The 13666-nt window shown below is 41.6% G+C and overlaps 1 protein-coding gene across 1 annotated transcript in view; it reads right to left on the bottom strand.

Annotated features, from left to right (window-relative positions):
- LOC121437974 (HORMA domain-containing protein 1) overlaps positions 1 to 8820 on the bottom strand; it is a 31077-nt gene extending 22257 nt beyond the window's left edge. The window contains exons 1-4 of the mRNA XM_041638125.1: positions 8785 to 8820; positions 5564 to 5708; positions 2258 to 2321; positions 1298 to 1334 (exon numbers count right to left, since the gene is read on the bottom strand). Of these exons, the coding sequence (XP_041494059.1) occupies positions 1298 to 1334; positions 2258 to 2321; positions 5564 to 5708; positions 8785 to 8820 (282 nt within the window). The remainder of the gene's footprint in view (positions 1 to 1297; positions 1335 to 2257; positions 2322 to 5563; positions 5709 to 8784) is intronic.
- Positions 8821 to 13666: the final 4846 nt, after the last annotated feature.

Raw genomic sequence — 13666 nt, 5'->3', positions numbered from 1 at the left:
CTAGCTTTTCCATTAAGACAATAAATGTGAAACACCATATACATTCTGGCACATAGGAATGTTGGTAAGCTAGCAATGGTTAGCAAAACATTCGGTAAAAGAAGTAAATACTGCTGTATCCCATACTGGCAATAATTACATGATAGAAAACAGCCTTGAATTCCTGATCCTCTTGTCTCTGCCTTCCATGTTCTAGGTTTGTAGGCATGTACCATTATGGTTAGCAATAAGTAATAATTATTATCATTATCAAGTGCAAGAGGGTCTCACAGTGTATCCCTGTCAGGCCTTGAACTCACAGACATCTGCCTAATACTGCCTCTAGAGTGCTAGGATTAAGAGTGTACAAAAATATTTCTTTTCTTCTTTCTTCCTTTTTTCTTTTCTGTCTCAAAAATTAAAACCAGAACAAATTATTAAAATACTAGTATAAGCCGGGCGGTGGTGGCGCACGCCTTTAATCCCAGCACTCGGGAGGCAGAGGCAGGCGGATCTCTGTGAGTTCGAGACCAGCCTGATCTACAAGAGCTAGTTCCAGGACAGGCTCCAAAACCACAGAGAAACCCTGTCTCAAAAAACCAAAAAAAAAAAAAAATACTAGTATAAGCATGGATATAGAATACATGCAAAACTAATACAATATTTTAAAACAGTCCATTTTTGTAAGCTAATATGTGCTATTAATGCTAATAAATGAGTGTTAATTTGTTAAACCTAGCTTGGAAAAAATTGTTTAGTATTCATTGCATTAGTTTAAATGAATTAAAGACTGGATTTTAAAATATTCAAATGCATCCAGGTATGGTTACCCATGTCTTTAATATTAGCAGTCAAGGAGGCAAAGGGAGATTGAATTCTTGTGAGTTCAAGGCCAGTCTGGCGTACATAGCAAGTTCCAAGCCAGTCAGAACTATGTAGTGAGATCTTGTCTCAAAAATAAAAAAAAACTCAAATGTGGGCCTGGTAAGCTGGTTCAGCAGTTAAGAGCAGTTATGAATGCCTGCTGTTCTCGAGGACCAGAGTTTGGTTCTCAGCAGTCATAATGGGTAGCTCACAGCAAGTATCTCTAGCTCTGTGAGATCTAACACCCCTATCTGGCCTCCATGGGCACCATCAGACATGAGCACACACATATACACATACATACAAATAAAAATAAATCTTTAAATTATTCAAATGCTCAATTTTTTAGTAATTGAGACTGATCTATATCAAGTTAGTTTAAATTACCATCTTACTACTTGACAACTCCTGTTGTAGCTCTAGGGAAGGAAAGAAGAGAGAGCGAAAGACTTACGTATTTCTTCTGTAAAGCATCATAGGATCCTAGCATCCTAAAAAAAAAAGTCGAAGATTTGCTTTTATATTTAATGCATTTTCAGAAAATAATTCTTTTCACAAATCTCTATATTTACCCTTACAAAATAAAACTAATAGTCAAATTAAAGCATCTTTCTTATTAACTAGCTTAAAACTGAACAAAATAAAGGTTATAATAGGGGCTGGCGAGATGGTCTGGTGGCTGACAGTGCTTACTGCCCTTTTGGAGGACCTGGGTTTTAATCCCAGCACCCATAAGGCACTTCACAACTGCCTATAACTACAGTTACATTCTCTTTTGCTCGTCTTGGACTTCTGAACTCACATGGTACACATACATGTATTCACGCACATACACATAAAAGTTTTTTTCCCAGCACTCGGGAGGCAGAGGCAGGCAGATCAGCCTGGTCTAAAGAGTGAGTTCCAGGACAGTCAGGGCTACACAGAGGAAACCCTGTCTTAAAATACAAAACAAAATAAAGAAAAACTGTAACAATGAAACAGAAATATGGAGATGGGAGGACAGAAAGAAAACTATAAAATATCCAGTAGCTATTTGTAGAGCTATAATAGAAAAATGAATCCTATTTACATGGAGCATGAAATAAAAAAATTAATGCCTATATTTAAAGAACTAAAAACATAGTACCCAGAGCTAAAAGGTTAGTCACTAAAATCTGGTTATACACTGAAAAGTATTCAATGTACAAAAAGTAGTCCTCACACCCCCTTCAGCAAAAAATGCCTGGATGGTGGTGGTGCACACCTTTAATCCCAGCACGTGTGAGGCAGAAGCAGGTGGATCTCTGTGGCCAGTCTGGTCTGCAGAGCTAGTTTCAGGACAGATAGGGCTGTTTCACAGAGAAACCCTGTCTCAAAACACCAAGAAAAAAAAAAGTAGTGATTATCTGCCTTTAGGCATTCTTTTACTTACCACTTCACTAACTGTGAAGAACCTGGACAATTTTTATCTTCTTTTAGAATTTTGACACAAAGATCTAAATAAAAATGAAATATAGAAGTACTTATAAATAGTTGATTTAATTATATTTATTAGCATTACATGTGAATGTGTATGGGTACACATGTAGTGATATCATGTTTGTGCTTTAACAAATCTGAAGATCAGAGTGCAGAGGTAAGTCACTAGAGGCCAGGGAGTGGTGGCACACACCTTTAATCCCAGGACTTTGGAGACAGAGGCAGAGGGATCTCTGTTAGTTCAAAGCCATCATGTGCTATACAAAATTGATCCAGTCTGACCAAGTTCACACAAAGGCGATCCCATACCTTTAATCCCAGCACTACGGAGGTGGAGATAGGAGTGATATGGCTGGGCAGAGAGGGGAATATAAGGCGGGAGGAGACAGGAGCTCAGTGCAGTCTGAGTTTTAGTGGAGAAAGACAGAGTCTGGAGATGCAGTCTGAGGACAGGATTGCCCCTTCTGTCTGAGAAGTAAAAGTCTCTCTAGTGTCTGGCCGCACTGCTTCTCTGATCCTTCAGCTTTCACTTCCTGAGAGCTGACTCCAAGTTTTTATTATTAGGAACAGTTAGAATTCATGCTACATACACTTGTTTTAAACACGTATGTGTGGCAGGCAGAAACTTTTTTTTTTTTTGAATTTTCGAGACAAGGTTTCTCCGTAGCTTTTGGTTCCTGTCCTGGAACTAGCTCTTGTAGACCAGGCTGGCCTCGAACTCACAGAGATCCGCCTGCCTCTGCCTCCCGAGTGCTGGGATTAAAGGCGTGCGCCACCAACGCCCAGCTAGGTATATTATTTTTTGAGGCAGGGTCTCACTATGTAGCCCAGGTTGGTCTTGAAATCAACAGTTCCCCTGCCTTAACTTACCCAGTTATTGGGATTACACAAGTGTGTGCCACCCACCTGGTTCAATATATGCATATTATTAGTGGCAACTTTAAAATAATTGGGACTTATTATAAAATGCCATCCTAATGATTAAGAATTTAAGTTGATGGGTCAAACTTTTCCTGTTTCTGTGACTTAGTTGGTAAGAAGTTTGTAAGTGCTTGTCTAACATTCACAAAGTCCTAGGCTGAATCCTGACCTCCAAGTAAACTGGGTGTAGAGGTTCATGCCTACAATTTCTGCCCTCAGAAGAAGGTAGAGGAAGTAGGAACCCAGTCTGAGGCCAGCCTCAGCTATATAACCAGTGTAAGGGCAGCCTTAACTACCTAAGTAAGATTGTCTGAAAAAAAGGTGATGGTGAGAGTCAGAATAAATAGCTCAGTATTAAGAGCACCTCGGTTAGAGTCCCAGCACCCAAGTGGCAGTTCATGGTATCTAGTTCCAGAGGGTCTGATGCCCTTTCTGGTCTCCAAGAGCACCAGGTACACATATGGTACACATATATATATATGCAGGCAAAACAACCACATAAAAATTTTAGATATATTTTCATATAATCATTTTCCAACAGTCTTAGAATGTTTGCTATGAACTCTTATTCTACTGAAAAAATTATAACTAGGCCAAAAGTTTACTCTCAAATATAAACACTCTGCAGAAACACAAAGGACTGAGCATCACTCTTCGATTCTTTACCTCATAAACAGGGATGACATCCAGTTTATAGACTGTAGTGTGTTTGCTAGTTTTATGTCAAACTTGACACAAGCTAGAGTTATTGAGAGGAGGGAACCTCAACTGAGAAAATGGCACCATAAGATCTGGCTGTAAGACGTTTTCCTAATTAGTAATTGTGGGTGGTGCCGCCCCCTGGGTTGGTGGTCCTGGGTTGTATAGGAAAGTAGTTTGAGCAAGCCATGAGGAGCAAGCCAGTAAGCCCTCCATGTCTCTGCATCAGCTCCTGCCTCCAGGTTCTGGCCTGGCTTGAGTTTTTGTATTTGTTTTCCTTCAGTGATGGACTACAGTATGAAAGTGTAAGCTAAATAAACCCTTTCCTCTCCAACTTGCTTTTGGTCATGGTGTGTCATCATAGCAATAGTAACCCTAAGTAGGACATTTAGTATTTGAATTGACAAGATATTATGCATAACATGGTGGTTGGTATATTGTCCAGCATGTAGTTAGTGCGTAATTTTATGCACATACCATCTATGTGCCAGGAAAGAAATTACTGTAGTATAAACTGAATGTGTTATGCTTCTTTTGGAAAAGAAATTTTTGTTGTCATTGTTTTATTTTGTATCTCTGGCTATTCTGAAACTCTCTATGTAAACAGGCTGACTTTCAAACTCAAGAGATTCACCTACCTCAGCCTCCCAAGTACTGAGACTAAGGACATGAGCCACCACACTCAGCTTATGAGTTTCATTTTTTTTTTTGACGTAGGATTTCAAGTATCTCAGGGCAGGCTTGCAACTTGCTATGAAGCTGAGGATGAACTTGAACTCTTGATTCTTCGGACCCTACCTTCCAAATGCTGGAACAATAGATGTGTGGCACCACACCTGGCTATATTTTGCTTCTTTAAAATTGCATAAATTCTATATGGTGCTACTATAAAAGTTTTAAGTAACAGGGTTTTTAGATCTGTTTGAATTATTAAAGGTCTAATGTCAGGTGAAGTTATACTTGCAAAATTGAGGGGGGAATTACAATTAAGTGGCTTCAAAAAGTATTTAACATCCCTAAAAAAAACATTTGAAGGCTAGAGACATAGCCCAATGTTTGTTTGTTTTTTCGAGACAGGGTTTCTCCGTGTAGTAGTCCTGGCTGTCCTGGAACTAGGTCTTGTAGACCAGGCTGGCCTCGAACTCACAGAGATCCACCTGCCTCTGCCTCCCGAGTGCTGGGATTAAAGGCATGCACCACCACTGCCCAGCCACAACAATGAAATATTTTTCAGCAGTGAAAAGTAATCAATTATTAATCCATGGTTACAGCGTTATGGTGATTTAAATGAGTCAGTCAGAAAGAACATACTGCACGATTCCCCTTATGAAAATATTCAGAATAGGTACCAAACTGAAGCTGAAACTAGTTGTCTATAACTAGGAAGATTGAGAGGAGAACGATTTATTGTGGATGTATTTCTTTTGGGCAGTGGTGAAATGCTCTAAAATTATGGTGGTAATTGCATACTGCTGTGAACACTTAACTATTGAAATAAACACGTTGGTGAATTATCAGGTTATGTGAATTACATCAATAAAATTACTATCAAAATCACATTCCCTAAGTAAAAAACCAAGAAGTTCTTAAATATAATAATAATATAAATATAATAAATATAATAATAATTATAAATTACCATCCAGGTATCTTGTCCCATAAGCACGTTCTGGAAATATCCCTCTCAAATAAGTGATGCAGGATACGGAAATGGCTAGGAGCCTCTTCACAAACATCAAAGACTGATGCTCAGTTGCTATCTTACTGGGAAATACCAATGCACTCTAAAATTCAAGGGAAATTAAAGCATCTTGAGTCACATTTGTTGAAAACAAAGCTTCCCTAAGTTTAAAAGCAGAGTGATGGGGAAGCCTTGTTAACCAATTATCTTTAAGAGGTGGGACCAAGTTAGGATGTGGCTTTCTGGGACCTGGAGGAAAAACAGGTCCCAGAAAGTGCCCAGGTGAACTCTCTCTGTGGTTCCCTCGCCACACAGCTGAGCTTGGACTTCTCATTCCAGTTTCGTGAGTTTTCCCCTTATAATAAAAAAAATTAAGTTGTTTATCTTTAAACTAGCCTGGTTATTTCCTGAATCAAGTTAGTTTCTACAGCAGAATCTAGTTGTGTATAAGTACAGCGGTTTCCCAAATAATTCTCCAAGATCATCATCCCCAGAAAGCCGCTGCAGCTTTTAAGATGTGTTCAGGGTAATAGACCAAAAATAAAGCAAAATGCTTAATGGTCTTAAGAATCCTTGAGATTTGATGGGTGTGGTGGCACATGCCTTTAATACCAGCACTTGGGAGGCAGAGGCAGCTAGCCTGTTCTCCACAGAGCAGCCAGGCTGTTATACAGAAAAACCTTGTTTTGAAAAGAATCCTCGAGATTAACTGAAAATGCAAATGTCAGAGTAGATAATATTAATTCTTTAGTCATTGACTAGGATGAACACAGATTAAGAATAATGCAAGATTCTATGCAAACACCATTAATTTCTCTGTCTCTGAGTTACAGACATTTTCCTAGTATGGATTGCTGTAAACAATTTCATAAAAGCAGTGGAATAACATTCATTAATATCTAATATAAACTAAATTTGAATGAGCATGGTGATTTTGCTTTGTTTTCTGAGACAGGGTCTCACTATGTCACCTTGGCTGGCCCTCTATAAAGACCAGGATGACCTCAAACTCAGAGATCCACTTGTCTTTGTCTCCCAAATGCTGAGATCAAAGGCATGTGCCACCATCTTAGCTAGATAAACATTTTAAATTGAGCAAGTATTTTCCTAGTTTCTATAATCAAGCCCACGTAGATAAGACCTTATATATTTAACCCTGTACAAATGAAAAAGAAAATTAATGATTCTAGACCAGTCCAGCTTGTTAGTTTCTGCAGAGTACAAAGTAAACTGGGATGCTTTTCTCTTAAGTTGACAGCACATATAAAATTTTCAAAAATTCTAATTATATATATCTACATACTTATATTTACATTAAAAGATAAATAATAGTGGCATGTTATGCATCAAAAGCAACAAGAGCTTCTTCAGGTTCTGTAGTGATCTGAAGAAAATTGTAGCATGTCCATTAAAAAAAAAGTAAAAAACAAAATTTCAGAAAAATAATAATTAACTGTTGTGATACCTGGCACCATATCTTAAAAAATTATCTCCTCAATCATCATCTGCAAAGAAAACATCCTGAGTAATACATTTAAAAGTAGCTCTAAGCTGGGCGGTGGTGGCGCAGAGCAGAGGCAGGTGGATCTCTGTGAGTTCAAGGCCAGCCTGGTCTACAAGAGCTAGTTCCAGGACAGGCTCCAAAACCACAGAGAAACCCTGTCTCGAAAAACCAAAAAAAGAAAAAAAATAGTAGCTCTAAAAACAAAGTAGCTCTAGCAAAGCATAGTCACCATAGCTTATATGATCACTGTAAGTGGAGTCTGGCGTATCTATTTTACATCCACAGAGGTATAATACAATACTGGCCCACAGCTAGAGTAATCAGGATACAAATGAAGAGACATTATTTGAGACTTGATTCAATTTTTCTGGCAAAGGGTCCAAAGGGCAGTATGATAAACTCTGTAAAGAAATGCACTTTAGGGGCTGGAGAGAGGGCTCAGCAGTCCGAGCCCTGGCTGTGTTCTAGAGGACTCGGGTTTGATTCCCTGCATCCACAAGGTGGCTAGCAACTGTCTGTAACATTAGTTCCAGGAGATCTGACAGCACTGTATCCACATAGTGCACAGACATATATGCAGACAAACCACACGTATTATTATAAATAGAAAAGAAATGCATTTTGAGCCAGATGTGGTAGCATATGCATTTTTAATCCCAGTTCTCAAGGAGCAGAGACAGGTGGATCACTGTAAGTGGAGTCTGGTTATATTGAGAGTTTCAGGCCAGCCAGGGCTACATAGTGAGATGCTGTCTAAAATGATAATAATAATAATAGTGGGGGATAGAGAGATGGCTCAGCAGTTAAGAACACTAGCCGTTCCTCCACAGGTCCTGAGTTCAATTCCCAGCAATCACATGATGGCTCACAACTATCTATCATGAGATCTGGTGCCCTCTTCTGGCACACAGGCACACATGCAGGCAGAACACTGTATACATAATAAATCTTTAAATAATAATAACAACAACAAAGAGAAATACACTCTCTAAGATTTTCTCTCATTAGTGGCACATTTTTAAGTATTCACTCTCTTCATAAACAGAAGCTAAACAGCATTTTTATGAAAAAAAAATCCCCTAAACAAAGCACAAGCACAGCATTCAAACAGATGTTACTTGCACTTTACAGGTGTCAAAGGAGATGCCGCTGAATGGACCGCTTGCCATAACATACCAAATGTCCAAAAAATTCTACATTACTTCTTTCCTTTTTTAAAAAAAAGATTTATTAATTATGTATACAGCATCTGCCTGCATGTATTCCTGCATGTATCTCTAAGAATAGTCAGTGCTCTTAACCTCTGAGCCATCTCTCAGCTCACTTCTTCCCTTTTAAGGTGTCCTGGTATCATTAAAGCCTCAAATATCAAATTCTTTTAAACAGAAAAATATTTATGGCTTCAAGAAACAAGAAACTCAGCTAAAGCAGGCCATGGGTGATGCATGCTTTTAATCCCAGCACTCCGGAGGCAGAGGCAGATGGATCGCTGTGAATCTGAGGTCAACCTGGTCTACAGAGCTAGTCCTAGGATAGCTGGGGCTACTCAAAGAAACCCTGTCTAAAAAAAAAAAAAAAAAAAAAAAAACCAAAACCAAAGCAAAAAACAAAAGAAAAAAGAAGAAAGAAAGTGACTTAGCTAAATTAATACAATTTAAGTCATAAGAAATCATACCATGGAAGTTGTCCTCCGCAACTGCATAGTGGCCATCTTCCAAGAAAATGTTTTCTTCAACCATGTAACACAAATACAAATTTTAATTTCAGCTTTAATTTTTACCTCTAGAACTCTACTACATGAGATTTTTAACTTAATAAATTTCAGAAATTTACTTAAAATAGAATCTTTAAAAATGACAGTGTATAGTCCCAGGATTGTAGTATATTCCTGTAATTCTAACACGTGGGAGGCTGTACAAGTTTATCCTTGGCTAGTTAGCAAGTTGCAGACCAATCAAGGCTACCTGAGACCCTGGGGTTTTTTGGGGGTGGGGGTTTTGCCTGATAATTTAAAAAAATATCAAAAAATATTGTTTTTATTTTTATTTTATTTTATTTTTTTTCGAGACAGGGTTTCTCTGTGGTTTTGGAGCCTGTCCTGGAACTAGCTCTTGTAGACCAGGCTAGTCTTGAACTCACAGAGATCCGCCTGCCTCTGCCTCCCAAGTGCTGGGATTAAAGGCGTGCGCCACCACCGCCCAGCTCAAAAAATATTTTAATCTGGTGATTTGTTTATAAGAGCTCAGTATACACTGTCTACTCTGGAGCTATAAAATGGCAAACAGGGAGGATACAGGATGCCTCTATCCTGATGACCCAAGTTGGGAGGACCAACAAGATAGGGGAAAAGAGATCCCCACAAGTCCTTGGACTTTTACACCACGCTCCATAGCACGACGTATGCCACCCCCCTCATAAAATGTAACATAAACATGTTTAAGGCAACAGAAATATTTTTTTCAGTATTTTTTTTAAATCTTTTTTTTTTTTGAGATAGACTTTCATGTAGCCCAGGCTGGACTCTTCTAGCTAGCAGAGAAAGATTTAAACAGGGTCTCTCTGTGTAGCTCTGGCTGTCCTGGAACTCTTATGTAGACAGGGCTGGCCTCGAACTCACAGACACACTAGCCTTTGCCTCCCTGGGCTTAACCTTGAGTTTCTGACCCTCCTGCCTTCACCTCCCCAGTGCCGCCATGCATCATTTATTCTAAAATTTTACTTTTATTTATATTTTGAGACACGGTTTCTGGCTAGCCTGCAGCTCGCTGCGGAGACCACAGTGGCCTAAAACCCGCCTGCCCATTAAATTCTTTTAATGGCTGATTCTGAAGTCTCAACTGTCCCAGAAAACAGACTTAAATTTCCTTGCACTCTGGTCCCAGCTCATCTGTTAACACAATTCAACCAGCCGTCGGCACAGAATAAGCGAACGGTCAGCACTATGGCACCGGCCACCGTCGCCCCTCAGGAACCTCGGGGACACGCGCGCACACACAGCCTCCCGACCACAGGGACCCTGGGAGGGCGAGGGGCCGCGGGGAGGAGACGAAGGGGTGGAAAAGCTGAGAGACCCGAGCCCAAAGTAAACATAAGTTACGCAAAGCCTGAGAGACCGGGCGCCGACGACAAGATGAGGCGTGGTGCACGACAGTCGCTTCAGCTTCAACGTGTGGGCTCTGCGCATGCGCCTCAACTGTCTCGGGCACGTGGCGCGCCCTTTGACCTTAGGGCGAGATCGCGCTTCCCGCCAAAAGCTGCGCACGCCTGCCAGGAGCCCTGCGCGAGGCCTGCCGGGAGCTCTGCTCGCGGGCGGCGGCGTGGTCGGTGAAGGTGTAGAGCATTCCCGACATGCGCCTCTCCTCGGGAGGCCACAGTGCCTCCAGACACCATTTGCTCTGGCTTTGGTGGTTTTCTGGCTGTAGATTTTGTTCTAATTTTTAGAATTATTATTGCGTGTGTGCACCCTGGTGTGCACACACGGGCCAGAGGACAATATGCGCACGTGCAGACCGCAGCGCATGCGCGTGGGAATCAAAGGCTAACGTGAAGCCAGTTCTCCCCTTCCAGCGTGTGGAGCCCAGGAATCTAGCTCCGTTGTCAGGCTCGTCAACAGGGCCTTTTCCTGCTGAGCCGTCTCACCCGCCCCAGGACTTTTATTTTTGAGACTTATTCTCCCCGTGTATCCGAAGCAGTTCTCCAATGGTCCTCCCTGTTTTTCCCTCCCCCGTAACTGGATGTCCAGCCCTATGTCACCATCTTACTTTACTTAGATATTTCTTCTAATCTAACTGGGGCAGTGGGTAGCTTTGAAAACAATTTATGTCTCATGTAGAAATAAAATTAAGTTCTATTTTTGGAGTGGCCAGTTCTGGCATTCAGGTTTGTGGGTGGTTGCCAAACTGCTGGTCCTTCTTCAGGCTACCCAGAGGACCCCAGTACTGCTTCCCACGACTGTTTTGAAAACACAGTTCCCAGGCGGTCAAAATGTCTCAGCTGGGTAAAGGCACGTCCTACCAAGCGTGGTGAACTGATATCGATTCCTGGAAGCCACCAAGTGAGAGAAGAGAAAGGATTCTTCACATGTGCCCCTTAGTGTGGGTGCCCACACAGGCAATAAATAAAGATTAGGGAAGACGACACCGTTCTAGAGGGAAAAAGCTGTCTGAGAAGGCTGACGGAACCGATGCGTCTGTGGGTGGGAGGTTCTATATGGAGACTCTGTGGTTCTCACAGTTGGAACGGCATATGCCATGTGTCAGTTGTGGTTTCGTTCTGCAAGAAGCAGGGCAGGCTTCAGTCAGCACGGTCATGGCTTTGTTCGACTTATTTCTCTGTGGATCAGCAATCTTTGTCACGGAGCTCTGAGCTCTTGTTTGGGGATATCAGTACTTATTGACTAGTGTTAACGGCCATCTATAAACAGACCCCAAAGCTTTTACTAGTTTGTGTGTATAAGTGTCTGCATGTATGTATGCGCACCACGTGTGTGACTGGTGCTCTCAGAAATCAGAAGAGGAAACTGGATGCCGTGGAACAAAGATTACAGATGGTTGTGAGTCACTATGTGGGTGTCAAGAAGTGAACCCAAGTCCTCTGTGCCAGTGTCCTCTTGCCCAGTGAACCATCTCTCCCTCTCCAGACCCCAATAGAGCAGTTTTAACCATAGAAGAAGCATTAGGATGACGTGTAGTTGGAGACTGACTGTATGGCAGGCAATGGAAGCTTCTTCCCTTACAGTGTACTCTCTCATAGGCTTTGACATAGTTTCGTCAAGAGGAAATGAACACCACCGATAGGGAAAGGCTGCCCAAAGTTATTAGTGTAGGAGGCATGTAGCTCACAGATAAGCACTAGGGAAAACTGACATATTAAACACACGGGCTGTCTTTTCAAAGGGAGAGGTGTAAACCTGTTTTCCACCCAGAAGGCTAGGAACAAATGGGGTGAATTTTGCACTATCTATGTAGCCAGGCCACACCATCTCCCCCAGACCCTTATCTTGGGCTTGTCTCTCTTCATCTACAGTGCTATCATCTCCCCCAGAACCTTATCTTGGGCTTGTCTCTCTTCATCTACAGTGCTATCATCTCCCCCAGACCCTTATCTTGGGCTTGTCTCTCTTCATCTACAGTGCTATCATCTCCCCCAGAACCTTATCTTGGGCTTGTCTCTCTTCATCTACAGTGCTATCATCTCCCCCAGACCCTTATCTTGGGCTTGTCTCTCTTCATCTACAGTGCTATCATCTTCCCCCAGACCCTTATCTTGGGCTTGTCTCTCTTCATCTACAGTGCTATCATCTCCCCCAGACCCTTATCTTGGGCTTGTCTCTCTTCAGCTGTAGTGCTACCATCTTCTCTCCCCACACTCTTATCATACTGAACTGTGGGGGTGTCTGAGACCACCAAGACCAAGTGTTGGTATACAAGAGGAAAGAAGATAGATCCGTTCAAAATGACTCAGTAACTGGTGTTGGTTCAAACTTCGAGAGTCTGACAGCAGCTGTTTCATCAGCTAACCTATCATTATGGAAGACATCACTTGTGCTTTACAAAGAGTTTTGATGTAGTCATGTCTTAAGCTTTCTTGTATACATCAGATTAATTATCAGTATAAAGCCTTGTTCCAAATTGTGCTGTCCTTAAATATGCCAAAAATTAACTACCTGCTGTCAGACTCTCGAAGTTTGAACCAACATCAGTTACTGAGTCATTTTGAACGGATCTATCTTCTTTCCTCTTGTATACCAACACTTGGTCTTGGTGGTCTCAGACACTCCCACAGTTCAGTATGAAGAATAATGAAGACTAAAATCTTGTTTTCAGGATCAAAAATGTTGAAAATCTTACTCTAATGTTTACCATGTTTTTTACTCACATTTAAAAACTTCCAAGAGTTTTCAAATATTACATCTCTTCTCTAAGAACCTTGTGAGAGAGACAGGTATCACCCCTTCCTGCATTCTCTCTCTTCCTCCTCTGTCCACCCCATCCCTTCCTCCCCCACCTCTCTGTTTTTCTTTTTTCTTTTTCTTGTTTTGGTTTTTCAAGAAAGGGTTTATCTGTAGCTTTGGAGCCTGTCCTGGAACTAGCTCTTGTAAGCCAGGCTGGCCTCGAACTCACAGAGATCCACCTGCCTCGGCCTCCCGAGTGCTGGGATTAAAGGCGTGCACCAGTACTGCCTGGCTATTGTTGTTTTTTTAAAACATGAAAAAAATAGACTTAGGCAAAGTTGGTTTTCCCACAACCACAAGAAATATCAGTGTGGGCAGAGGGAGCCTCTATACCACCAAACCCTGGCATAATAAATTCCAATATAGCCTGGCATATTGAGGGAACTGACTCCAGCCAGCCATCCTCCGACCTCCACATGTGGCCACACAATTTATAGAGCACTGGGAATAAACTCCAGGTCTTAGTGAGTGTAAAGGGCACAGTTTACAGAAAGTAGGCATGGTTTCTTCTTCAAGGGAAGGGAATGACACCTTTGCTCCTGGAAGGCTGAGTGGAGCTGCCTGGTGGCCTGGTGATCTCTGCTATGCCATGGAGCCAGCCTTC

The sequence above is a fragment of the Microtus oregoni genome, unplaced genomic scaffold (assembly GCF_018167655.1).
Source record: "Microtus oregoni isolate MIOR12 unplaced genomic scaffold, Mior012 000054F_ref0000373, whole genome shotgun sequence".
Lineage (NCBI taxonomy): Eukaryota > Metazoa > Chordata > Mammalia > Rodentia > Cricetidae > Microtus > Microtus oregoni.
The sequence above is the reverse complement of the archived record's forward strand: the minus strand, read 5'-3'. Positions and strand labels throughout refer to the sequence as shown.